The sequence below is a fragment of the Harpia harpyja genome, chromosome 9 (assembly GCF_026419915.1).
Source record: "Harpia harpyja isolate bHarHar1 chromosome 9, bHarHar1 primary haplotype, whole genome shotgun sequence".
In the NCBI taxonomy this organism is placed as follows: Eukaryota; Metazoa; Chordata; class Aves; order Accipitriformes; family Accipitridae; genus Harpia; species Harpia harpyja.
The window spans coordinates 43,433,778-43,461,475 of NC_068948.1; the positions used below are offsets into that span (position 1 = coordinate 43,433,778).

A 27,698-nucleotide genomic window follows, 5' to 3' on the forward strand; every position below is an offset into this window, starting at 1 on the left:
AGTATATCCTGTTAGGACAAGATTGATTAAATTTTAAATGGCACTGTCTTGTAGCCACTTACTGAGGTAAAGAAAAAGAAGGAGGTATTCAGCCAATAGTTTGGTTTCACAGACTGCAGTGGTGGAGGGTAGTTGAACCTGGGAAAGGTTCTTACCTCAGAGGGAAGAACCACTGTGCTGATATGGCTCAGCAGAAACCTGTGAAAATTATTTAAGAACATTAACTGAGAGTTTTAAGATGTAGTTCCATGGAGAACAATCATAAAAATAGTCCTCCAAAAGAATGAGTCAGAGTACCCAATATTCTTGCTTACAGCCTTGCACTTCAAGCTGAGTCTTGAAAAAGAAACTGATCACTCTGTACAGAGCAGAGATTTTCCCAGTGATATGAGTAAGGCAAGATACTGGATAAATTGCTTATCATGATGGGCAAAGCAGATGGGCTAGAGATATGACAGTTTCAAGATTTTTTTTTTAAAGGTCTTCCTCCCCTGATTTCAGAGGGTGCTATAGCTTGACAGCAGGATTTGTTGTAAAGCAGAATATGGTCTCTCCACCACACTTGGCTGTATTGCTGGCTGGTAGGACTCTCCTCAAAGGCATGTTCATGGCTTGCCGTGGTTCTGGAAAGAAGTTCTAGCGTCTGCACACACAAGTCAAAGTCCACATAAAGATAAAAAATGGTAGTTTAACGCTCAGAGGTTGTTTGGTATTAACATATGTGTCCAGACAACATGATACAAGGAGCTTCCTCCTTGGTTCTCCACAGCACTAAAAGAGCAGAGTCTCTGCAAATCCTGAGCACTATGAACTCTTCTCAAGTGTAGAGTCACGCCAGAAGGAGCTGGTGGGACCTTGTACTGGCCTGAGAGACCAGTCAGATGGGCTAGGCTTCCCTAGCCTCCCTCGGTGTAAGGTCAGGGAGGCATTTCCAGATCACAGTTCTTGCTGGAACAATGCGGCTATGTGTCACCAAACTGGCCTTATATGGGACTGTGATTAGCACAGTCAATCCCTATGCAGCAGAGCTGGTGATGTTCAACAAACCTAATTTCAGATCACACGCTCTGCTATCCTATGGCAAAAATGAGCACATTGCGCTTCCCCAACTACTCTTAGAAAAAAAGAGAGCAACTGAAAATTTTTAAGAGTGTGCAGTGTGCCCAACAGAGGAACCTGACAGTAATGCAAACAGTGTCTTTGTAAAACAATCTATCTGTTATTTCTCAGTATGATCACACAGCTGCCTATCATTGCCTCTGTTTCAAACCCTTCTGGTTTATTAAGCTGAAAAAAGGACTATAGAAATAATAAAGGAGACCTGTGAGCAACACTTTTACACTTTTCCAAAGAACTGTTGTTCTCTGGCTAGATCATGGACTCAAGCCTTTCCAAATACAGCAGACAAGATGTTCACAGGAACCTTTCTCCACCCAGACTTAAAAACAGCTTTCAGGGAAGGAGGTCACAGTAACAGTCGATGGCCATGTAAGGCTCCAAGCTGAGTTCTACTTAACTGAACAAAAAATCCTCCCAAGCACTTTCTAACATTTAGCCATACTTTATCCTTCCTGAGAGAACAGTAAACCTGGCTACCTTGTAATCCCAAGGGAAGAGAAAACTATAAACTGGAAGTAATTCAATATCTAAAATTCTCATACTGTATCCATTGCACAGTACTTTAAAATTCTTCATATGCTTCATCACAGTATCTCATGATAGCAAAAACAGTCCCTGTTTTACAAAGGAACAAGCAAGCCCATGGGGATTAAGGCTATGTATACACAGCAGGGCTGCTACTTCTGTCATGTAGCTCAATGCTCTGACTCTCCCCCAAAAGGGGGATCACCTGGAGATGGGACACATGAGATTGGATGGGGGCCTCCCATATTCCAAAAAGTAGTATTTCAGCTTGTTTTAATAACCGCTTGTACAGAAGTATTCTTCTACATGGGAGCAGAGGAGGACTAATCCACCCTTTTATTTTTAAAGACAATTCTGTATCTGGTCATTCTGGTCTTGACAAGTATGTGGGAACATCCCTTCTCTGCTTGCTGTTCATTCTCATGATTGTCAGGCCATTTAGCAACACTTCACAAACTCGGAGACTGTGGCTATGAAGAACAAAGACAGAACTGCATTATTGGTTCTTGTTGCTAGCAAGTTATAAAGAAATTTGTGTCACCCAAGCAGCTATTGGAGGGAAATGACTCCCTATCTGTTCCCAGTCAGCAATGCCAAATGAACCAGTGTCTCCAGGGTCTGCAGCTTTTCCTCTTTGCAGGCTTACTGCTAAATCAGTCCTTTCTTTTGTACATTTTGAACATTTCAGTGGCCAAATTTGCTTTGCACTCATAGGTCTTTGCTTAGAAGCCTCTATTTATAGTGAACTGAGGTGAACTGTCTTTTTTACTTCTGCCTGAACTTCAGCTGCAGAAAACATTATTTTTATTTTTTTTTTTAGGCCTTAAACCCAAATACCTCCACAGTTTCAGTTTGGGGTTTTCAAGTTTTGGACCAGAACTCTGTGCCTGCTGCTTATCACTAAGAGAGAAGCAGTAGTTTTGATTCTACATTACAGTTAGAGTTGAATAGAAGTTGCAGAAAAACCCTGAATGGGGTGAGATGTAAGAGAAGAGCTTGCCCTCATTGTTATTGATCTTCAGGTAATACTTTCTAATCTTATTTGGTTGGCTCCTAGGAAACTTATTACAAATACAGAATGTTTATGAGAGTGTGACATTTCATCCTAGACTCAGAACAAGGAATAAAGTAACTCAGAATAAGGAATAAACAAGTAGCCTCAGTGTGATGGCAGTGAATATACTATTAACCAACAGAAAATTTGGATAAAAATGGAGATTATATTAATGACTAAAACAGGTACAGCAGATGACTAAGCAGGACTAAGGAATGCAGGACTACTACACTTCCAAGAAGTGCAAAAAGAAAGAAATCTATTGTAATTCATTGTGTTGACCCCAACACAGCTGTACCATGAAGGTACAGGTAGTACCTTCCCTGGCAGGCTTTGGGAAGTAGCCATTATGCTTTTGGTTTTAGATGTTTTGGTATCTCCTAGCTGCTGTTTGGGTAATTATGTTGTTTGAATAGTGGAACTTGCAGATGGAAGCAATTTGTACAGGCATGTTGAAAGCACTAAACTTACTTAAACATGAAAAGAAATGAGAAGGGAGAGATTTGGGAGGCTGCTTAAGGCTGCTTACTGATACTTATCGTTTATTATTATTATTGATTGAAAATCAATTTTTTGATCAAACTCTTTGTCAACATTACACAAAGGAAATTGTTGTAATAAGCTATCATAAAGACAGTTGTTCCTAGCTCTGATGTAAGTTTCTCTGTTGACAGGATCACAGAATGTTCATAAATTCCATTCAGACAGTGCTGGGTAATGACAAACTAAAATCCCTTTATCCAGGAGACAGAAACTAAGCTTACTCGAGGGCCCTTAAATTCCAGTTGATTCAGTGGGAGCCTAGCAAAGGTATTATTAATTTATGAGGTTGAATCAGATAGGTACACTTTACTGGTTTTCATACATATTAAATATTCACACAGTTATACTTTTCCTAAGATAGGGAGCTGCTGTATTATTTAACTGAATACTGTAGTCAAGGAGTTACAAGAATAATTTTGATGGTGGTTTCTCATGGAAGGCACAGTAGTAGGTGGACTTATAAAGAGACAGAGACAACTTGTCTGAAAATTATTTCTTTTCCAGGAGAAACAGATAAGAGTCAATATCCGTGCATGGCACAAATGTTGAATAAAGAGGTCTACCTGCCCTTTAACCCTCTGGCATAAATAAATGATAACATTCAGGAATCAAAAGCTAAATTCCTGTTGGCTTTTTTTTTTTGCCAACTTGCATATATTTGCATTACATTGTACTTCAAGAATCAATATAGAGCTTTCCCTAAGTCTGTTCATGTCACTGTCATTATTTCTTCTAGTATAGAACCAGTTAGGGCACAACAAGGCCATGTCTCATTTTTCTTGCTTTTGAAGTGGACAGAGTTTAATATGTGGCATATTAAATAGTAGAAAGTGTAATGGCTGGAAGGATGCATGTTCCCTTTCTTAAAAATGATGGATCAGGACTCTTTTTGCTACTGTATTTCTGTGGGTATTACTGAGTCAGCAGTGTCTGTGGGGCTGATGCATTATTCTACCACTGGAATTAGTGTACACTGATGCTGTAATAGGTATTGTGAAAGAAATGCCTTTCTTAGTTTAAACATAACTTCGCAATTTTAGCCTTGCAGCTGTATACTCTTGTTTTTCATTGTCAACTATAACTGTGGGCTGTGGCTTTGCAAACATCAAAGGTCCACGATGAGCTGTTAACTTTGGTAAATTATTAATGGTAAATAAATATGTGAACAGGGAAATGTTCAGATAAAAATGAAAGTTTCCTTCATAGTCTGAGATTGTTTTTGCATTCACTGATAATTTCCTGAAGTACTATCGTAATTTGAAGCCAATAAATAAGTTGACTGTGCAAACCTGCTAGTGCTTAAACACATGTGAAGATGTCTTTATATATTTTTCATGATCTATCCTTTTCCATTCTATCTCCTGGCTTCTGACCTGTCTGATTTAGTCACATATCAACATCAAAGGATCTGTTACACCAGCTCAGACAGCAATGGGCATCTGCTGAGCGCTGTGGGTGACCTGCGTTGTTGCTGTGAGGAGCCCTTGTTTTATCTCGGTGTTCCATTTCCCTGCAAATGAGTTCAAGTTCTTGGAAGTTTTTCTCCTTGTGACTGACAAGACAGTCTGTTGTAGCCGTCCCTTTGTAGCACCGAAATGGCAGAATTTATCTTACCTCACTTTAACCACCTGAAAACAGCATCACAGCTCAGCAAGTCAAATTTCCTTTAGAATCTGTGTGGAGAAGAACGCACCCGAAGTGAGCTTGCATGCCTTAGGATTAAAAGTTAGGGGAGATGAATCCCAGGCAGAAATTTTGCTTATAAGTCACTTCTAAAGCACATTTTGAGTCCATTACCATGCTAAGAAGTGTTCTTAGCAGCTGCCTTCTGTAGCATGCCTGAATAGCTAGAAAATTTAGGCTGTGCTGAATAGAAGCAGTTGCAGAGGCTGAGCGCCCTTGCAAAAAGAACATCCAAGCCTCTCCTCTAGCAAAGGAGTCTAGCATACATGTCCTACATGGCCTCACTACCTTTATTCTTGGGCCAGGTGGCTATTCCTCAGGTAGGCTTGTCCCTGGTTGCTATGGGCCGATCTGGATGACAGGATGACTGGGTGCAGCCAGTACCTTATGTGTTGGTTGGCACCTGCTATTTGACAGCTAGGCAAAGACCAAAAAGCATCATTGTACTGTTAAGTTTGTCTGATCAGGGACTGGGACATGCTTTTTCAGCAGAGAGAGATAATATTCAGGGAGGTACCCAGTGGTGCACACACTCTGTTGGCATTAACTTAATTGCTGGTGTTGACGTAACTGCTTTGACTCCAGCTCTCACCCTGCCCTCTTCCTTACACATTGGCAATCGTGAGACTTTTTTTCTGAAAAAAACCCACGGATCTTAGTGTGTACTTAATGCCTGACTGAACTCATGTTTGGATTTGCTGCTCAGAGTTAGCAGTTATTAAAACTCCTAGATATACTTATGTAAGTTTGATTGTGCTCTGCTCGTGTTTTGCAAGGGACTGATATATTAGCAGTTTAGTTGGATTTATTTGGAATATATTAAAATAGACTGATTATGTTTTGAAACTTTTCTACAGCTGAGAAGCATAGTGTTTTTCAAATTTAGACCTTCATCTGCTAAGAATGTTATCACACACTGAGGTTCCAGTGCTAGTTTCTGGTGGACAATATCATTTATGTAATCTAATTAAAAACAATGTTGATGTAGCATTTATTTAAAATACATCATAAGGAAAACATATTTCTTTCTCTATCACTGTGTGTGGGCAGCCTATACTACGTTAAATCTAATTTTACCTGGTTTCTTCTAGGAATAGTTACTACTAGGGGGTTTAATAGCAGACACCTTCTCAGTTATATTTTTCCTTCTTTTAAACTGGACACCTAATTTTTCAGATTTCCTGCTATGAGAATTCATTTCAGATGTGGCTGTGCAACGCAGTGCTGTAAATTCAGCCTTTTGGAAATATTAATGAACATTTATTTTCTAGGAGTTCCTGAAAGTATTTATAACAGACCTGTTTAAGAATTTGAACAATTTTGCCAACTTGAGTGGTATTTGTATCATCAAAGAAATTTCAAACTAATTCGTACTAGCAAATAACTGAAAATTGCTGTTTTGAATAATTTTCATAAATTCAAATGTTTATGAAAGTTTCAGGATTATTTAAGATTATTTCATATTCTATTAATTAAGGCATTTGATACAGACAATGAATTTAATTAGTTCTCACTCACCCCACACTCAGTCTGGAATCTCTTCATAGACTTCTCTGGATCAGCTCCAGCTTCACACAATACAAACAAGAGAAAAACACAGGCATGGCTACACGTATTGTTCTGTGGCTGGACTAGGCCACTTATGTTACTTACAAGTAGGGTATGGCTTGAATCAAAAGGCTAAATGCACCCATTAGGGAAAGTTTGGACCTGGACTCAGATCTGAACTTGTGGGATAAGCTGAATACTAATTGTTCTATAAATAATTAATATACTTAGCACTTTTCCATTGTGTAGCATCCCATAGGAAACATCTCTCCTTCTCTCATACATATACACATGTACTCCTCTTTTATTAAGGATTCCCAAATACAGTAATTAGAACAGTCATCAAATTTGGATCTGACTGATCAATGCCACTTCAGCTTTATTTCAATGTAATTGCAGTGGCCTAGAGTGCACTGGTGAACATGGCCCAGAACTCGTTTAACTATTTAACTCAGGAGATCATTTAATGGGAAAAAAGCAACGGAAACACTGTTTCTGGGATATGAAACCCACCAGGAAATAACCTGGATGTAGACATAACAGGACATTATTCTTTCTCCTAATTTATACATTACATTTATCACAATTCCAAAAAACCTGTTCAAATGTATAAACTCAGTGTTCACTTTTGTCCCATGATGTCAGGTTGCAGTACAGATAAAGTTACTGATTGGGCAGACACCAGCACATCAGACTGATAAATATGCAAACTTTCTTTTTTGGGACAGAATTGCCATGCTATGCTCCATGGCTGTCAAAAATCCAGATGCAGTACGATCACAGAAAAAATGCTCCTTGGAGGGCTACTCAGAAAACTGAGCTTTAGGCATATACGTCTAGCCAGGTGATTTCTCTTAGCCCCCTTTATAGCTAACAGCAAGAAAACTGCTTCTCCAGAAATGACCAGAATCCAGAGTACCTACACTAATTTGTGTGGGTGTAGGTACTTCTAGATTCTGGATTTGTGTGGGTGAAGGGCTTCTCATCCCCTTTACCTACAGAGGGGGCTTGTAACTGTAGAGAATGACTAGCTAGCTAATGTTCCCTGCCTATGACTGAGGAGTCTGATCACCCATTGCTCATCCCCACAGAATTTCCATACTAAACGATTGTTTTGTTTAATAATTCCAGTATTTTCTTTTTATACTTTGTGCATGAGAAAATCTGGTAATTCTCCTGTGGAATTTGGAGACGGCATTTAAAAAAGTTGAACAATATTCAGTCCTTGCTTATGTCCTGGATTCTTTTTACAAGTCTGCAGTAATCAAGTCTATTTTTTTTTTAAGAGCAAAAGCTTGCTTTTTTGTCATTTTTATCTCAGCCACTTAGATTATATGGGTCACTGTTCCTCCTCTTTCCCTACAACAAATGGGAACAGTTAGACATCGTAGTCTTCTCTCCACACTTTTTGTGCCAAGTTTTCGTTACAGACCATACGTATGTCCTTAGCTGCAGTCTGCCCTACTTTGTGAGCATGGTTTGAAGAACCATAGGTAGGAAACAGCCTCTTAAAGGCAAGTATTTGTTAGAATATTCTGAGAAATGTTCTAATAAACTATCTGTGCAAGACAATGTTTTGATGACTGTTACAGTAATATGGCACTAGAAATAAATTAGATGCCCCAGTTGTCAACCATGATGAGTTCTTTTAAGAATCCACTACAATTTATAGCACAATGACTAAATCCATCATGTGTAGTTGGGTGTAATTTACAATGTAATGTACTAAAATATAGCCACCCTAATAAAAAGCTATATAAATCACATAGGAAAGAAACAACCATTTGCCAGGAAAAAAAAAGGAAAGACATGTCAACAAAGAGAAAAGGCTTTCATTTTCAGCCTTTCCCTACTTTAGGGTCTAATCCTACCCCTGTAAAGTGCACTGCAAAAGTCCAGTTCAACAATGGAAAATCAGAATCTTGAAAACTGCCATTGTTAATCAGGACTGACACTATTGAAAACAAGATAATTGTGTGGGGCTGATATCAGGCTTTAGACTGAAGATTTGCATAGCTATAGCATGCCAGCTCCTTTAGAAGGCATATTCTGATGGGAAAGAGTTAGCTTTGAGGTTGCTCTGCTTCGTGCAAGAGCAAATTCTTTCCCTTCCAGTGGAATACGCCCTTTATTTCCCTTCTTGACTGCAGAATAATCTAGGATCTGCCTTTTATTCCTTAAGACCACACTTTAGTATGGAAATAGTCACTTACTGCAAATAGTCAGCTGTGGTGACATCCTCAAAACATGGAACTTGGTGGCTGGTTCAATGGGATGAATGCTGCTGTTTCCCTGCCCTTCTGGCATAGCAGCAAAAGAGCATTCCTTGCTTCTCACTGTTGAAAGGACTCCTGAATGAATATCCTTTCTGCCTCGTGTTACCCTGATGAATAGATAAATACAACTTCAAACATGCTATAATGACACTGGTATGTTGGACTGTTACCCAACAGTCTCAACTTTTCCGTCCCTCTCCAATTTTGTCATAAAACACAAGCATCAGGTAGACCAAAATGCATCTACATTCCATCTTTGACATTGGCTGATAACAGATGATTAAGAAGAGTACAAGAAACAGGGCAATTTCAGGGTGTTTCAGGCCTTGGTATGTCCTCCCAGCTTCTCATAATCAGCTGTTTATGATCTTTTCAGAACGAGCTTAGACATTGATTCCTTTCAGCCAGTAGTCAGTTAAATCAAGGAAGCTGAGGTTTTGCTAAAGAAAATATAACCACCCAAATACAGGGCCCCAAATTTAGAAACGGGAGGAAATTACATTTCCTACCCAGGAGAACTGAGGGGTGGGATGGAACAAGCCATGCCAACCCTTGTGTGGTTATAACAGAAATAGAGAGGGGAAGATGTCTGCTTCCAAAAACTCTTCTTCCAGCTTCTGTAGATGATAAGCCTGGTGGGCTGGCTAAGGTAATCTTCCCTGATACAGAGCCTTCTATTACTTTCAAAGGTACAATTCAGTTCCAGCCAAAGTGGGAAAGATTAAGCTTTACTTTCGCTCATTGCACTCCAGACAGTGGATAAAGAACAGTCCTATCTACATATACATTTGGTGTCCACATCAATGACGTCATGCCCTTGGTACAAGTCCAGCACTCATCCTTCTTTGGAAGCTGCTTTTAGGCACACGAGAAGAAATCTCACCAGAGATAGATATCCCAACTATAATTTCCTGAGAATTCTTCCCAGCTGTATTCCTTCTGTCACATTTTTTTTTTTCTCTTTGATCACTTTCTCTTGGTGGTTGGTCAGCTTTCCTACTGGGAAACGTATTTTTATTTTGCTTTGTGTAGGCTTGCTGCATAGCAAAAAGTATGGCTACAAACTCTCAGTTAGTGCCTTGAATAAAAGATCGAGCTGCTGGTTACAAGATCAGTCGTTGCCCTTGTCATAACAACCTATTCTGATTTTACAGTAATCAATACTCAGCATGGTCAATAAGAACCTCTCCAATGACCTTCATAGGAGCTGGACCTGGTCCCAAATATCCTGGGGTTTGTTAGCCTGAGCTTTTATCTTCTGCAACGCTACAACAGTGGTATTTATTAAAACTTAGCAAAAAGAATTGCTGTTATTAATGTGTGAGGCCAAATATAGTTGCATCTCTTTAACATGCTGGCATGGTGCCATTAATTTACAAGACAGCAGAATAGAGTAGTGATACATAAAGCTGAAATACCAATTAGAAAGACGTTCCCTGATTTCTGAATACCCCCACAATGACTGTGACATTTATTTACAATAAAACAGCCTATCTCCAAGAAAGATAGAGATGTTTATTTTATAATCCCTATTTATAAGATGCTGCTTTTTATCTCCAATATAAAACACAGTGGGAGTATTGTTGTTGATATAATAGGACAGTTGGCTTCTTTTCTACCATGGTGAAATCTTACCTATGAAAAGAACGTAGAGTTGACAATTTCAGAACCATTGTGAAGCGGAAGGGTAAATGGTGAAAAAGGCATTACTTACTGTTTTAATTGATGAGTTCTCCTGTAACACTTGTCAGCCTAATATCCAAGCAATTCTCATGCAACAGTAACTTTCTGCCCTGCTACTAGTGAGACCCAGGAAAATGTTCTTATTTCAGTTTCACGGAGGTGTAATCTGAGGAGGGTGGGGTTTAGACGACACTGGGAACACATCAGGAAACAGGATCAAGATTCTCTGAGAGTTCAGTGTCTGAATCCCCGAAACATCCCTCCAGTGCATGAAGCAAGTGACCAGCCCAAGCTTGCATGGTTTGTTTTGGCTACTGGAATTTGTGAATGGCTGGCCCATTAGCTGAAATTGTAAAGGACCAGAACAGAAAGGGAGGAAGGATGAGCGGACAGAACACTAATTGACGCAGCTCTACCACATGCTCTGTTGACTTTTAGCAAATTGCTTGGACTCTTGGTGCATCCATCTCCAATGTATTAAATAGGTTACTTTGAACCTACGTCACAAGGGTTTATTGAAACGGTGAGTCGAAGATTGTGAGATTGTTCACAGAAGTATTTGGGAGAATCCAAGATATCTGCAGGAAAAAAACCCCAAAGTTTAAAAAGCCCAAGTCTTCTTTTATCTGGGTATGGACCTCTAACCTCTTTGTATTGTTTCAGTCCTTCAAATTGGCAGACAAAGACTTGAGCAGAGTTGAGGATCTTGCCTGAGGAAACTGTAAGTTTGTCAGGAAGCAGGAAAAGGGAAGCTGCTGTTTTGCTCCAGAGGAGCTGTTCTCCACCTCAGAGTAAGAGAGGCAGAAAATTTTTCATTAGGCTGGTGCTGGAGGAGGAGAAAAGACGATCTATTTTCTTTTTTGAGGAGGAGTCCCTTTTGTTACCTGGTGCCAATAGGAGAGAAAAGAGCCACTGTCAAATGAAAACATACATAAGATATTTCATAATCCCACAAAAACATTAGAGACTCCTAACATTCAGCATTGGCATCCTGCTTTGGGAGCTCAAAGAGCTGCTCAGACATTAGCTAATTACATTTGGCACAATCATCTCATCTTACATGCAGGCAGACACATTAGGTCACATGCTCAGCTGGTATAAAGTTTTGATTTCAGCAGCATGGCTCATGTACTCCAGCTGAGGACAAGCCTCTTTGTTTCCATTTCTTATATGTAAGGAAAACTCACCACCTTGTATCTGCCGTTCCGTATAGTGAGGAAAGACCAAGATGAAGGTTTCATCTTGTGTAACCACAGTTCAACCAGGAGCTCCCAAGCTGCTAAATTAAGATTTCTTTTTGTTTGCCATAGGGTTAACGCAACCACACTGACAATGAAACTTGACTCAGATCATGGTGAAATGATGCCAAAAGAACAGCAGAATTGGGGTTTCTCAAAACTCATGGAGGGCTGCAAGGAAGTTAAAAGAAACAGAAGAATACAGTGACCAGTGGAGTTGAGGTATCACAGGTCAGAATTGGACCTCATCCTGTTCACCTGGCGGAAGCACTGCCACCAATTTCACTGGGCAGTAGAACAGTCCTACAGAGTTTTTGAGGGAAGTTTGCCACTGGATTTTGAGATGGAGGGAAAGAAAAGCATGGACAGGGGAAAATACGGCTTCACTACCTGTACAAATGCTAGCTTATCACTGCCATATACAGAATGAAAAAAGTGGGAGCGCAACAGAACTTCAAGAGCTTACTTTGATGGCTGCAAGTCATAGAAATCTGTGTTCTTGGCTCTTTTCCTTGAAAAACATTTATCTCTTGATAATGAGGAGGGGACAAAATAAGGCCATTAATCAATAACATATTACACCTCAGGGGTCACTGTACTCACCTAGACCCTAAGCTGGCATTGTTTCCCCTTATTGCAGCTGAAGGATCAACAGCATTTCTCCCCAACGGGTCTTCTGGAAGCTTTGACAGGCAGGTAAGCAGCTCATTAAGATCATCAGCTTAGAAGGTCGCTGGGTCACTGATTTCATCACCCAGCAATTATGACCCACCATGAAATACACAGTTAAGCCCAGACAGGTTCACAAAGGTCATGTATTTATCACTGTCTGCGAGTTCAGGGGTGTCATTCTACTGTCCTACCCAGCAGAGTAATGGCAAACATATGCTAAGGTAATCAGGGGAAAACATATCTTCAGGTGAAAACCTGGGAAATGCATCTAAGGATGCTTGGGTTTTCAATATTGATTTTAATAAAGCAAGAATTAATCTATAATCACAAAATAACTACAGAATAAACTCAATGCAAAAATAAAACATCTGAATTACAAAAAGAATTAATGCAAAAAAAAAATTGTCTTAAAGCTTACAACTACCCTGTGCTTGGGGTATTTTTTATAAAGGAGAACTAAAATGAAGAGCAAAGAGAGACAATGTCATTTAGATATGGAAATCAGTATATCCATAATGAGTAGATGGCTTGTTATACTATAGGTATTGTTAGAGGAATGTCTGAAGAAATGACCCGACCTGTCATCAGAAACTCAGTCTTCATTCTACATGGTTAGATGAGATTGAAATTTGATGGTCTGTCCAAGACATCATACAGGAAGGAGCAACAGTATTTAGCTTTTATTTTCTGTGGCTGACTACAGCCAGCAGAGCACTGTAGAGGGACAAATTTCATTTGTGCAAGAGTGGTCAGTGGGACTTCCTGAAGTCAGCTCCCCTTCCCTACTCTTCCTTGAGGCAGATCTCAACAGGCAGTAGTTTTCTGCTTGAAGACAGCTGTAGCTGGAAAACCATCTCATCTGGTTGGTTGATTAAAAGGTGGAGGACTGTGCACTGAGGGGGTCTACTCTTGTCTGAAACCACTCGCTGAAATCGTCTTCTGGCATCTGCACAATACTTTCACGTACAAACTGAAACAGAAAAAGGTTCTTTCCTGAGCTTTTGATTTATGTGTAAGAGAGAGATAACGTGGGAAAATTTGACCATTGTGACAACAGAACAAATGTAATAGCTTTTGCAAACAGTTAGTACAGTGCTTTTTATCACCAAAACATTTTTAATGCAACTTTCAGAGCAGCTGAATATGCTCTAAAATGAATTAAAAGGAAAACTTGACAATCTTTATTGCAATTTATAACCTGAATCCTTCCAAGTCAAGTCTTTGTGTTTTAAACTGGCAGCTGTCTTCTACCTACCATTGCAGTACATACATTAAAGCAACTTGAAGTTAAATAAGAACTTCATCTGGAATCTCTGTCAGTATCAGCCAGGTCATATTCAATGATGCTCTTCTTCCTCCTAAAATGTGACAGTTTCCTTTATCTGTTCATCAGAAGGAGCACCAAGGTCCTCCTTCCTTTGTGGCTATTTTTGAAAGACGTATAAATAAATAGATAGGAGATTCAGCTGTGCTCACATGTTTTTCTCTATTACTATTGCACTAATATGAGGGATCAAAATGCAAAGGGAACAGAATGGAAACAGCAAAGAAATAGATCTGAACCCAGCAAGCAACAGAGACATATATTGAACATTAAGGCAAGGCTGCCTCTCTGGTTATGACTATGCAAATTAGTGCACAAGACAAAATGGCTATTTTTATAAGACATTGTCCTGGTTTCAGCTGGGATAGAGTTAACTGTCTTCCTAGTAGCTGGTACAGTGCTATGTTTTGAGTTCAGAGCGAAGAATGTTGATAACACTGATGTTTTCAGTTGTTGCTCAGTAGTGTTTAGACTAATGTCAAGGATTTTTCAGCTTCTCATGCCCAGCCAGTGAGAAAGCTGGAGGGGCACAAGGAGTTGGCACAGGACACAGCCAGGGCACCTGACCCAAACTGGCCAACGGTGTATTCCATACCATGTGACGTCCCATCCAGTACAGAAACGGGGAAGTGGGGGGCAGGGATTCGCCGCTCGGGGGACTGGCTGGGTGTCGGTCGGCGGGTGGTGAGCAATTGCACTGCGTATCATTTGTACATTCCAATCCTTTCATTATTGCTGTTGTCATTTTATTAGTGTTATCATTATCATTATTAGTTTCTTCTTTTCTGTTCTATTAAACCGTTCTTATCTCAACCCACGGGTTTTGCTTCTTTTCCCAATTTTCTCCCCCATCCCACTGGGTGGGGGGGGAGTGAGTGAGCGGCTGCGTGGTGTTTAGTTGCTGGCTGGGGTTAAACCACGACAGACATCAAGAAAATACAGGTTGTCTGACCTTGACATGTTGGGTGCTAAACCTTTGCCTTTGTAAGGCATGGTAACACTCAATATGTGTAAGATGCACAGTAACCTGCTGCCTCTCAGAGATATCTGTTGGTCTTGCAGATTAGGGCAAATAACTGCCATGAGAACAAAAAACACAAGGTGGCACCATTGCCATTTTTTCTAAGTTAGTTACCTGGTTAGACTACATAGTGGTATAGATTCTAAATGTATTCTCTTCCCTTTCTTGTGTCCTTCCTCTTCTGCCAATTGCTTCTAGAACTACAAGAGTTGAGCCCAACTTAAGAACTTAAGAAGCAGATGTTAATGTTGCTAAAGCAAAACAAAGATATCTGCAGAATTCCTGGATCAGTGATGTAACATTACTTGAATAGCTCATGGATGTAACTACTGGGAATGACGGGTCTTTCCAGGGCACAAGTTAACATTTCTCTTCAAGTGTCCTAACAATTTATGACAGATGTCACTTTCACTGTGATGGTAAATAAATCAACAATGACATAATAATAAAATGATACTGATTAATAATCCAATGCTTGTCATAACATCTTTCTTCTGAGGCATTCAGAGTGCCTTGTGAAAGGTGAATAGTAGCATCTTCATTTAGTGAGATCCTAAATGATTTCATCTGGTAACTTTCCATTGCATGAATTTCACCCATATGTGCCTGCTCTCCCCACCCTCATCTCACCTCCACAGCTGCAGCAATTTCTGGAGAACACAGCTCCCACACCTGTAGATCAGCCAGAGCCTTAAGAAAGGTGTCTGGATGAATTTTCAAGTCAGGAGTCTTGCCATATTTTTCTAGTTTCTTTAAGATTTTCTGTACATAATGGTCACTCTTCACAGACTCCGGGAGTCTGGCAAGCAATACAGGAAACCTTTTAGCAGAAAGAAGAACAGCAATAAAAGAGAAGCCATGGGAACAAATGCTTATCTGATTAATAACTCTGGATTTGCCTGGCATTTCTCCCACTTCACCACCTCCGTAACTTCCATGGAAAAATGGCTCTTTGGGGAATGCATTACCCGGTGTAATTCCGAGTGAATAATGCGAAAGAGCTTTACTTTATTGGACTTGTGCACCAATTCCCTTTGCAGAGCATTGAAATAGATGCTTCTTCATTGTTCATTTAAATTTTGGATGACAGACATGGGCATGAGAGGAAATAATAAAATCCTAGCAAATATTTCCTTTTTACTACAGATTTGTCCTCTTCATCTTTTCTGTATTTATTTTGTTTAGCCTCTACGGATTTTCCAGTGCAGTCAGTGCCTGATCTGACACACTGATTCTCTTTACTATCCCTTTTCCCTGTGCTATCATCATTTTCCTCTCTCTGTGTGCTGACATAAATCTCACTGATGTAAGTGCACTGTAACATGCAGTCTTTACCATCTCACTCTGAATATAGAGATTCAGAAGGAGAATTACACATTACAATAAAAATAAAACTCTTGTGAAAAGCCTGCCTTTTTTTTTAATGTTCTGTATAAATTCTGCAGTGCTGCTATGACAGTCCTGGAGACTGATGTTCCAAACCTTTCTAGACTGTGAATGACTGGGGTGTGCTGTGGCTTTCATTGCAAAGGGCTGAGGATTTGGCAACACATCAGCAGGAAGTGCTGCCTCCCTCTGGTTTAGGACATGTTACTGGGACAGCAGGAGAGGGGTGAGGAATTTCCTCCTTAAACCAGTGAAAAAGGAAACATGTAGGTTCTTGCCTTCACTAGGGCCAGTTCTACACTCAGTAGTACACTGCTGGTACGGGTATGGCTATATAGCCAACTCCTTATTAGCACTGGCTAGATTACCCAGGTTACCGTAATCATGTCACACACAAGCCTTTTAAAACCCATCCATGCATTAAGTTATTTTATTTGAGAAAGGAAACTATGTTTAGCGTACTCTTACATTGCACTGTTCATATTTTATATTATTTTTGTTTTTTCGCACCTTGAGAGAGATAAGACAACTAGGCTGACAGCATATACCAGTAAAGTGTTCCTACTGTGATTCCGCTTTCTTGGCAAGGCAGCGTTTGCAAGAGTATGGGAAAAAACAGCACTATTGTAAATTAAACAAGTGGTACGGTGAAAGCAATTTCTCTGTCATGACTTGTGTCTCCACAAGGGGGTTGACCAGCCTTGTCAGAGATCTCACTCTTCATACCCCTCATGGACAGCACTTTGCAGAACAGGCCTGGCATAGAAAGCAGTACTCGACTAACTACGCTGGCATAGTCAAAGCAAGATAGCCTCCTCACTATGGAAGCACGATTTTCATATGAATGAACAGTGGACTTGTAGTACTATTCTTGCATAGGAGGAAAAGTAAAAAGCTATATTGGTATAGTCTCCTTTATACTCAGGGAGCTTTGCCCAAATTAAGGTTTTTTCTAGCGGAACAATAAGTATAAAAGCAAACCCACACCCACTCCAGTTTCAGGGCTTATTTACATGCCTGATATTAAATTTGGGGGACAGCTGGAACATATATGTTTGACAATTAAAACCAGAGTTCTGCTAGATAGGTCAAGACTAGGTTTATTCATTAATGCATGACTGATGTGCTCCTGATATGTCCTGGGCCACCTGCATTTTGGACCCTGAGATTAGAAGTGGACTTTTCATTATCTCAAATTATGAAAGACAGAAGGCTTACTAGCAAGGAGAGCAAAAGAGGGCAGGCTGAAAAAAAAAAACCATTCCATGCAGCATGCATAGTCTGTAATCCCATGTCCGAGGAGTTCTCATGGACAGGGCAGTAGGGAACATGCTGTGAGCTTGCTGAGGTATTCTGGTAGGCTATTTCTAGTGTGTATCTGGAAGCTGATCACTGGATACAGCTAATATCCTTTCAAACATCAACCACTAGTAATCTGCAGAATTGCTGTACTGGGAAGCATTTAGGTCATTACTCTACTTGCCGTTGTAAGTGTTGCAGTATTAGCCATATGCAGTTCAAACATTGGCAGTGAAATATTTTTCTTTTTAACATGGATGAACAGCTAGAGTCAAAGTCTCCTTTGCCATCAGTTTTAGTACTGTGAATATTCAGTTCAGTAAGAAGTTGTGACTCTAACCCGTGTACATTTATATAACTTCTCTCATCTTCAGGGTACAGTGTGTTTTACATACTTCCTGGTGGAAGAAGTCTCCTATAAAGCCGCATGCTGGGAAGGGTGTGAGAATGCAAGGACTGAGTGCTTTTTGCCGAATATCACTGGAAAGGAACTCTTCGTTATCCCCTTTCTTACCATTTCCAATTAACCTATTTACTGAGCAGGCTGAGATCTGCTCCTAGAGATTGTATCTGTATTTTTGTTGCTACCAGTTTGAAAAGCCTGCATTTCCAGCAACTGATTCAATGGTTTCTAGTGATACTTTGCTTTGGGGAGGTAAAAAAAGAATAGAAAAAAAGCTTTTTGTACTAAAGACAGAACTCTGGGACCCTGACCATCTCATTTGAAATGAGGGTTTCTGTGCCCCCTTACCAGTTTGGTCCACCTTCATCATGTTCTCTTTCAGCTCTCATGCCCAGCTGTCTTATTCTTTCCATGTCTCTTCTGAAATACTTCAATTGTTTCAAAGCCTGGTATTTTTGACAACATCGCTCTTCCTGCCTCCTACAAAAAAACCTTAAAAGTTACAGCTGTGTTTTAAACATTACCATACTTCTGCATAGTTAACTGGGAGGATACTAAGGAAGGCAGAAAACAATCAATGTGAAGAACACATTGTATGTTCAGTCTGTGGACACTAATAACAATTTTTGCTTTTGCAGTTTTCTGTATACATTCATATTTCTACAAACATATTAAAAAGTGTTTATGTTTTATATCAAGTCTAGGCTGTAGGTAAGAAACAAACTTCAGAATCAAAACTTTTAAACTGAAATTCAACCACCACTTTCTATCAGGTATCCACTGCTTAAAAACAAACAGAATTCTGTACAGTGATTTAGGATAAAATATTATTTAAAATACAACAGAAGAGATGTGGAATAGAGTGACCTGAGCTAGAATTTTGACACAGAGATTGGACTCATGTATGCATTCCTACAAAAAGTACTACTGTGTTATAGCAAAAATTAACATCTGCTTTACTTTCCAGTAAATTACTTATACTATATCCTGCCAAACTGAGGTTTCATCTCCAAATGCTGATCAAACAGAATATGCTTGTGTGGCTGTATGGAGAATGGTAAAATAGCTGCAAGTAGTAAGTTTCCATCTAACTAGTCCTTCCATACTGCAGGATGCTGGAATGATTAGTTCCTTAAGCAGTCACAGCAGCTGTTCAGGGAAGAAAACAAGGACCCTGCTCCAGATAAAGAAAGCTCTGAGGACAAAAAAAAAACAAAACCAAAAACCTAAGTACAAAATGGAACAGAAGAATGGAAAGAAGAAGGAAGTGAGAGGGGGAAAGAAAACTGTGCCTATAACACCCTTCAGAACAGCAATGTTGAGAAGGATCTTGGGTCCGATGCTTAGTGAGACAAAAGAATTTGCACAAACATCACAGATGAATGTTTCTGGGTGAAAGGAAAAGGATGACAGGCTTCAGCCGGTCAACAAGGTAGAAATGTCACTGATCTGGGAAAAGGCCTTGAGAGAGGACATTGCAACTGTTACTATGAGAAGAAACAAAATAAAGTTGAAGAACAATACAGTGATCTCTGAACTGAAAACACAAGACAGCCATATAGATTGTATGTGGACTGAATTTATTATTCTGTCTGTGGTGAAAAGGACTATGATGTCCAAAGTAAGTATATCCAATGTTTTTAGCAAAACTATTTCCAGAAAAGTCATTCAGAAATATCCCAAAACACTGCTCTAAATATTTAACCTGTAAAATATTTTTTGTACACAGTCATAAAACTTTCTATGATCATCCCTATATTCTTATTTTAATGTCAATCAATATAAATGCATCTTTAAAAGGCCTGAAAACAAGTCCTAAATCTGGTCAGAAGCAAGGTGTGTAGTGTTTTAAGAGTATACAGAAAACAGTCTCTTCCTACCTCTCAAGGCTCACTAGGGTATTATGTAAACCACAAGCTGCTTCTTCACGTACTGCTGTGAACTTTTGCCTCATATCGGCACACAAGTTAGATTTGCTTTTAATGAAAGAGCTGATATGGCAGCTGCAACTAAAACACAGAAAACTGGAATTAACATCTTGTGGTAAGGACCTGTGTTGCTCAGAATATACAGTGATGTGAGCCCACATAAATTTTGAGATTTCCTTATTCTCAGTAAAAATCCAAATTTAATAGCATTTACAGGTTTTTTTTTTTTCAATTAATCAAATTGATGAAAGAATTTGATTAATTAAAAAAATTGTAAATGATATTAAGTTTGTATTTTTACTGTTTTTCCAGTCGCATCCTTCCAGGAAAGTGCCTTCGCATTGCATTGAAATGTACTAAATGTGCTGCAAGGTTTCACTGGCCTGCTCTGGTCTCATGTAATAAAATGTTCTCTGACGTTTACACGCCAAATGCTTTTCACACATAGAGCTGAGTTTATACAGCATATAGCGTGCTTCAAAATCAGATTTGTACCCTTACCCCTGCCTTCTGGGCCTCTGTTTCCTTGGTATTATACTCTCTTGGTCCTTAATGAACGGCATGTTTACTCTGTAGTTCTTCTGAGCCACTGGCAACAAACTGTAAGACACAACAAGGTTTTAAATAGTGTACAGTATGCCTTCTCCAGAATGTGAAATATTCTACAGGTGCTGATAAAACGTTCTTAATATTACAGACTCACTGGTATAAATTTATTTCTCTTGACCTCAACTCAAGGGAAAAAATGTCTCAGCAAAGTCTAGTTGTAAGAATCATTTGTCATGTTGATCTTATAGCTGTGGAAACCACTACAGAACTGAGTAATGACGGAACACATCTAATGTAAGCTTAGCTGGAAATGTTATAGAGATACTACTGAAAAATGCAATGGTAGAAACAGAAACAATTCTACTGGAATAGGATAGACCATCGCTTTTTCTACAAAGCTGCTGGAGCATAAGATCTCTTCTGTTTGCAAAGGCAAGATTCATGGGTATTCTCCATAAAATACACATCGCTTGCACAGCAGTAAAATGGGCTATTCTGCCACCCAGCCAAAAAATGTAAATGTCATCTGAATTCACTGAATGCTGAATTCAGTTGTTTGGGGGAAGGGAAGGAGGGAAGGAGAAAGAGCGAGAGGGAAGGAGAAAGAGCGAGAGGGAAGGAGAAAGAGCGAGAGGGAAGGAGAAAGAGCGAGAGGGAAGGAGAAAGAGCGAGAGGGAAGGAGAAAGAGCGAGAGGGAAGGAGAAAGAGCGAGAGGGAAGGAGAAAGAGCGAGAGGGAAGGAGAAAGAGCGAGAGGGAAGGAGAAAGAGTGCGAAGAGAGCGAGGGAGTGAGCACGAAGAGAGCACCAAAGAGCAGGAAAGAAAAAAAGCATAAGCTCTGTCCTGATGAGTTGCTTCTCCTAGTCATTCAGAAACCCATCAGGTAACATACCGCTGCAGTCCAATCTTCTTAACCATATCTTCTTGTTTATGGACATCTTTTGACACCTCTTCATGTGTTATTTGGATGACTTTCTGTAGGGCTGATAAAAAAAGTTCTGTAGAAACATGCCAACTCAATAGTACATTCCTCTGTTCCTTGCAGAGAGGATGCCATATATGCTGGCCTGAATGAGACATCCTAAAGAAACCTGCTATTTAGTATTTCTAAAAATTTAAGTTTCTTCAAAAAACCACAGCTTTTTAAAGAGGTTTCAAGATAGGTACCCAAATACGAATGCACCCAATTCATTAATCACTTTTGAAAACATAAGCTTTGTTCTTTCAGCTATGAAAAAAACCCCCAACCCATCAAGTAGAAGGTACTAAATATTTTTTACATTTGATGCTTATAAAAATAGTGTATTAGAAAAAACAGGTAGATTTGAACAAACTATGCAGAAAGTCTATTTTCTGTTCCGTACTGTGCTGTTAGCATTCTACTGGCATAACTGTCAAGTCTTATGAATTTTGCCATTGTTCTTTTAAACGTCATATGGAATTTAATACATTTAACATCAACAGGTATCTAATTACCTCTCTGTGTCTCCTTATCAGCATCCACTAAAACTTAAGACACGTCCTCAAGTAGCCCTTCATTGGCTATAATTTCCAAATTATCCATCTTTGAGCACATCTCTCTCACTAATAACACTCTTTACTCTTTCTGCATTCCACTGTAACGTGAATGCTTATATTCTCCTCTCCCTTGAATACCTGGAAAGCCAATTTAACTCACTGTTTTCCTTCAAATTGACATCTTTGTTTTCCTTCCCACTGCTGTTTCATTCCTGCTTTGATGCCAAACCCCTGGAGAGACACTGAGACGGCCATCTTGTCTGCATTATTCCTTCCACTCACTCATGCAGTAAAACAACTGTCACACTTGTTATTAAAAATCCCAGTGTTAGCTGTCAAATTCTAAGTCATCATCTGAGGCACTCAGTATGTCCTACATGGTAATAAGTGACATTTTACTGAGCACTCAACACCTTGAAGTTGTAATCCCCAAATTCAAAAGGTTCTTTTCCTACATTTTTGTGAAGCACCACATATAGTCTAATAAAAAGTGACTGCTGAATGTTGACTGTGTTAAATAGCAGCACAAACTATTTCTACTTGTTAAAAGTACAGATTTGAATATTATACTGTGAATGTATAAATGTAAGACACGCATGGAACAAGTTGCTGGGCACCAGCTAATGGGCTAAAATTTTAAGAACCATGCTTATAATGAAGATCCTCTATTAGCTGTGGCCAGGTGAGTTTCAAGAGTGCCAAGGTCCCAGTAAGAAACTCCTAAGTTCTAGCAGTGACTGGTTCTAATGATGGCTCCACTGTGACACTTACTAGTCTCAGAGTGTAAGCCTCTAAGATGCTGGCTACACCACTGGACCTTATAGAGCTCTAGAGCTGAGGAGCAGTTTGAATACAAAGGCCGACCCCCACAGGGTCTGGGAACCTGACATCAATATAGGCAGGGAGCCTCTGCTCAAACTGAGCTAAGGCTGCATACAAATCTCATCTGTTCTTGGCATGCAGCGTCAGAACCCTTCTTAGAAGAACCCAGTCCTTTCTATTTATGGTTACCATTTGGGCAGATTGAGTAGGTGGATATCTGAAACCATCTACTGTGCAGATAATGGTGACTTGGGGGAAGAGGGCTACACTAAGCTGTGGCTGCATTTGATGTTTTCTCCAAGATCAGTTGAGTTGTCTAAAGCCAGTCCTGAAAGCAGTCCTGTTGGCAGATTTTGGAGGGAGATGACAGGAAGCAAACCAGGGCTAATACCACAAAGATACAGCTCCTCTTTTTGGTTGATCAACAGAAACAGAGGGCACAATACCTCTCTGCCGTCCATTTTGTAGCATTAGAACCTGTTCCAATTCTCCATCTTGGAGAGGTTGGGAAAACAAATACTCAAGCCTGTCCATATTCATAATATTTTTGAGATACTAACCTCCATAGCTGTAAGCTAGTCAGGCATTAATTAGAAAAGAGAAAAACAGCAAAGAAGAAAGTAGTAATTTCACCTGACCTTGATTTCTATGTCTTAGTTAATCATCTGTGAAATGGGGTACTAATATTTACCTGATTTGCAGGGATCTCACCACGGTAAATCAATTGACAAGACATTGATCAATCCCAAAGAAAAGCCCCAAATTCAGGTATAAGTTTTATAACAAACATCCTTTGCACAAGTATCGTACCTCCTCTTTTAAAAGTATGTATTTGACTGAGAATTCAAAGCTAAACTGATGGCCAGAAAGCTTTGAGGATAAAATCCAGTTAGTGTTTAATGTCTCAGATATAGGTCTCACATTTTACTTCTCCATGTGAAGAAAATGTATGTCATTTGACCTGATCTGCATACATACATTCTTCATTACATAGTAACCAGAAAAAATTAGGCTTAGATTTAGTACATTTAGATCATATACTCTCTGTCTGCACAAAGAAAGATTTTTTTTTTTTTAAGTGTGGTGAAGGAAGCAAGCTTAGAACACTAATCTGCATTGTAAAACCTTTGACTGATTAGGTGGCAACTGAATGATAAATGAGACTACCTCAGCAGTGACCTGTTGTTATACCACAGCTGCAAGGACTGCAGCTTCCACATTTTCCTTGTCAACATGATGTAACATTTAAACTTTTGGACTACTACAGGTTCTCACTCAGCCAACAGCATGGAAAAATCAAGTTGGTATAAGCAGACATTCTACAGCAGCAGTCCCCAAACAACAGCATCTAAATTATAGTTGGACAAAAGGCTTTATATCAAGTTATGAATTCTTTCTTAAAAGAAATCTTTCTTTAAGAGTCACACTCAGCTGTATCTACTGATTAGCTGCCTAGTACAGAATCTCTTTCCCACTTTTAAAATATATATATATATGCTTACATGTGGGTTAGGGTTGTATGTGCTCTCAAAATTATGTCTGTATGAGTTACATGAAGCTTTGTGAATTTGGGGTGTAAGGCTACAGAGCAGCTGTACTTGTAATCCATTTCTGATTTGTCCATGAAGCATCCTATAATCAGAATCCTGGATTAAACATGATTCCAGCAGCTTCAGAATTCATTATCATCCAACCTTTGCTACAGAGCTGACCTGCAGAAACTAACTTCCCATATTTTTTAGAGCTAGGAACATAATCCTTGAGAGGACCAGACTGATAACTCAGGCCAGTCCCCTGAAATCACAGGCAATCGTGTGATAGACATTGTTCCAAAGGGTACACTGAACATCCTTCCCATACATCGCACATACTGCAAGATATTTCTTTATGTCCCACAGCAAATGGAGGCTCCCAGCTATTACAGCTCTCAAGATTATTTTCAAATCTCATCTCACCCACAAACCAATTGTTCACCTATATCTGTAAACAAATTGCTTGAAATTGTAGCTTTGAATTCTCCACTACTCCCATTCATGTCATAGAAGGGCCATTCATCTGTGCTCCGTGCCATGGACAGCAGCAGCTGTGTAGGTAGTATATGGTATTAGTGCAAGCTTCCTGATATATCCACCCAGCTTCTGGCAGTCTGAACCTAAAGGTCTTTCAGACCCAGAGAATGTGTCCATTCCTTTACATTTAAGAGCAATTAATTGTTTTGTTCTTCTATTCAGTTAAATTGTTTTTGGACTTGAATATACTTCCAGATATATACTGTAGCAATGAATTCCTAAGTTTAATCATGCATTGCATGAAAACACTTCCCATTGCTTTAAATTACCTGTCAGGTAATTTAATTTGGTGTGCCATAAATCTGGTGTCAAGGGAACTTGTGAATAACCACTCTAATCACTTCTTTCCACGCACTTCGTGAGGTTACAGAGATCTGTCATAACCTTGTATTCAGACATTTCTTTTCTGCCCTGAAGAGCCCTAGTCTATTTAATTGGTTCTCATCTGGAAGCTATTCTGTGGCTCTAACATACCTCACCATGTTTTTTCCATCAAACTTTACTACTTCTGATACTAGCCTGTCTGAATTGGAAGGACCAGAACTGAAGAAGCACATAGATGTATTTTTGCACAACATGTTTTCTGCTTTGTCTTCCACTTCATTCTTAGGGTTCTTCTTGCCTTTTTGGTAGCTACTGAACATTCACAGAACTATCCCAAATGACTCCAAGAGCTCCTTACTGAGTGGTAATTTAGAGTCTAGCAGAGCATGATGTCAGCCTAATAATGATAATATAAATATCAATTAAAAGCTAATTAGCAGTACTAAATGCTAATGTGGTTTTCTGGTCCAGCTTTACTTAGAAGGAAGGGAAAAGACTTATGATTACTTAGCTTTGTACTGAAATGCATTGCAGAGCTGACAGATAAACTATTCTGTCACATTTATCAAGCGCAAGTAATCACTGATGGATGAGTAGGAGGAATACAGGGTAAGAAACCCCTAAGTTAAGCAGAACCCCCTAAGTTAGATACATATTCAGTAGATCAGTTGGTTATGGCAGAGAACAGTTTCACTGTTTTCACCGCCTGTTGGACCTTACAGATGTGGATGACAGTCTGATTATACAACTGCTGTAACTGAATATTAATTAAAACTCTTACTTAATATTCATGTGGGATTATATTGTCTTTAAATCAATTTGCTAATGGGGAGGGCACAGAGAGACTCGTACTAAGTTCCATATGCCTGAAGAGAAATACACTGGTACATCTAGCAGTGTCTTTGACATAGGTTCTCCCTAGTAACACTGAAAGCAAATCCATTTGATATTGGCAGTCAAGAAAAGTAACTTACAGGGGAAAAGAGGTTGTTGTTCTTTAGCTTGTGCTGACTCACTCATAACATCAGATGAAGCTATATTAATCTTGACATTGTCTTCAGAGCAAAGTACAGTGGAAGTTTCGCTGCCACGAGGGGTTTGACTACGGGGAGATGACTGACTGCTAAGCTGAGAGATACCTGGAGTAGACGTCTTGTTTATCTTTCTGCTAAGTAGACTGTATCGTGCTTTCCAGGTGCATTTCTGTACATAGAAGAAAAAACAAATAGGAAGGAGGGCTTTCTATAGCAACTTGACAAGAAAGAATCATACTTCTGTTACTAATTCTAATATTAGATCTTTCTGATCCGCCTGTAACCTCACAGATTTTTCTCCAGTGACTTCAAACAAGCTAGTGATTTTTTGGGTACAAGCTCCTTCATTTTGTTATCTTTCTTCAATACTCCTCTGCTATAGCATTAATACCAACAGATTAAGCTAATTTGTAAACGAGTAACACTGCAGCTGCAGAGAGGGTTGGTAATAGAGCAACCTTCTTGTACAGGGAAGAATAGGTCACAGTGATTTGATGAATGTTCAGGTCTCCTCCCAACACCCAATAACCTAGCAAATGAATTTCCTGTGTCAGGAATGTAAAACTTAAGTCTGAAAGCAGACTGAATTCTACAGGTTTGATAATCAGAACAATATGTATTATAAAGCACGTGCCCGTGAAGAAACCCAATATTTTCACTAGAAGTTTCATATCAAATATGAAAAGCAACGTTCAAGTAATATTAGCATAAATGACAAAGGAAATTGTCATTAATTCAGGGAGGAAAAAAGTAAAAGTCTCAGGAACGCAAATGGTAAAAGAAACATCAAGACTGACATGCACTTTAGTTTCTCCTGCTCATATTCATTTGGACATGACTTTAGAGAACTGGTAAGACTGTATGGAAAAATCAGAAAGCCTCTTATTTAGAAACAACTCTGGTTTTTATGTGACTTGCTGACTTTTTCCTCTCTGTTCACTAACAGCAGGAAAAATATTTGTATAAAACCACAATCTTTGTCTTTTAAGTTTCACAACTTTTGATGCTTATTCCCCAACAGAAATCATTATCTTCTATTGAATCATTTTAATTATTATGTCGCATGGGTAAAAGCTGCAGGTGTTGACAAATAACAAGAGCAAATAGCCTACATATGTTACAACAGCCCATATTTCTAAGAGTGCCTCACCTGGGGTTCTAAAAGCACTTTACAAAACTTTTTAAATTTAGCCTTCTGGGGGGCAAAGCAAGGCACTAAAAGTTTAAGCAAACTGTTGAAGATCACAATGTAAGACGTGCTACGGAGCGAGAAACCCACTGGTTCTTTACTGAGTTCTAGTTATACTCATAAACATCACTCATTCCCCCTTCATTTTCTTCCAGTCACTTCAGCAGTTTCAAAAATAAAAGTCTTTCTCTGGTTTCAGAACGATAGTAAAACAGTTACCAAGTGTTATAGATAGTTTTATAGTATTTAATTTCCTCTCAGGTATTAACTTTATTTTTCTATTAAAAGGCTTTCATCTGAATTGCTTGTTTTTTCCTTTCCTTGGCTTTGCTTTGAATGTGGCAAGTGAATCCTGCTTTCTTTAAAGGCCTCAGCATTTGGCACTTGTTTCCAAATTTAGCTTTAAATTCTGTGTTAAGAGGCAACCAAACAAATCATGACTAGAATTTACTAGAATAAGGCCTCCAGGATACCAATCTGAAATCCCCATTTG

The 27,698-nt window shown here is 39.3% G+C and overlaps 1 protein-coding gene across 1 annotated transcript in view; it reads right to left on the reverse strand.

Moving 5' to 3' along the window:
* Positions 1-12,701: 12,701 nt before the first annotated feature.
* CCDC60 (coiled-coil domain containing 60) overlaps positions 12,702-27,698 on the reverse strand; it is a 65,314-nt gene continuing 50,317 nt past the window's right edge. The window contains exons 8-14 of the mRNA XM_052796736.1: positions 25,957-26,185; positions 21,142-21,232; positions 20,204-20,302; positions 19,655-19,777; positions 18,123-18,254; positions 15,317-15,506; positions 12,702-13,311 (exon numbers count right to left, since the gene is read on the reverse strand). Coding sequence (XP_052652696.1) covers positions 13,213-13,311; positions 15,317-15,506; positions 18,123-18,254; positions 19,655-19,777; positions 20,204-20,302; positions 21,142-21,232; positions 25,957-26,185 — 963 coding nt within the window. The 3' untranslated portion in view covers positions 12,702-13,212. The remainder of the gene's footprint in view (positions 13,312-15,316; positions 15,507-18,122; positions 18,255-19,654; positions 19,778-20,203; positions 20,303-21,141; positions 21,233-25,956; positions 26,186-27,698) is intronic.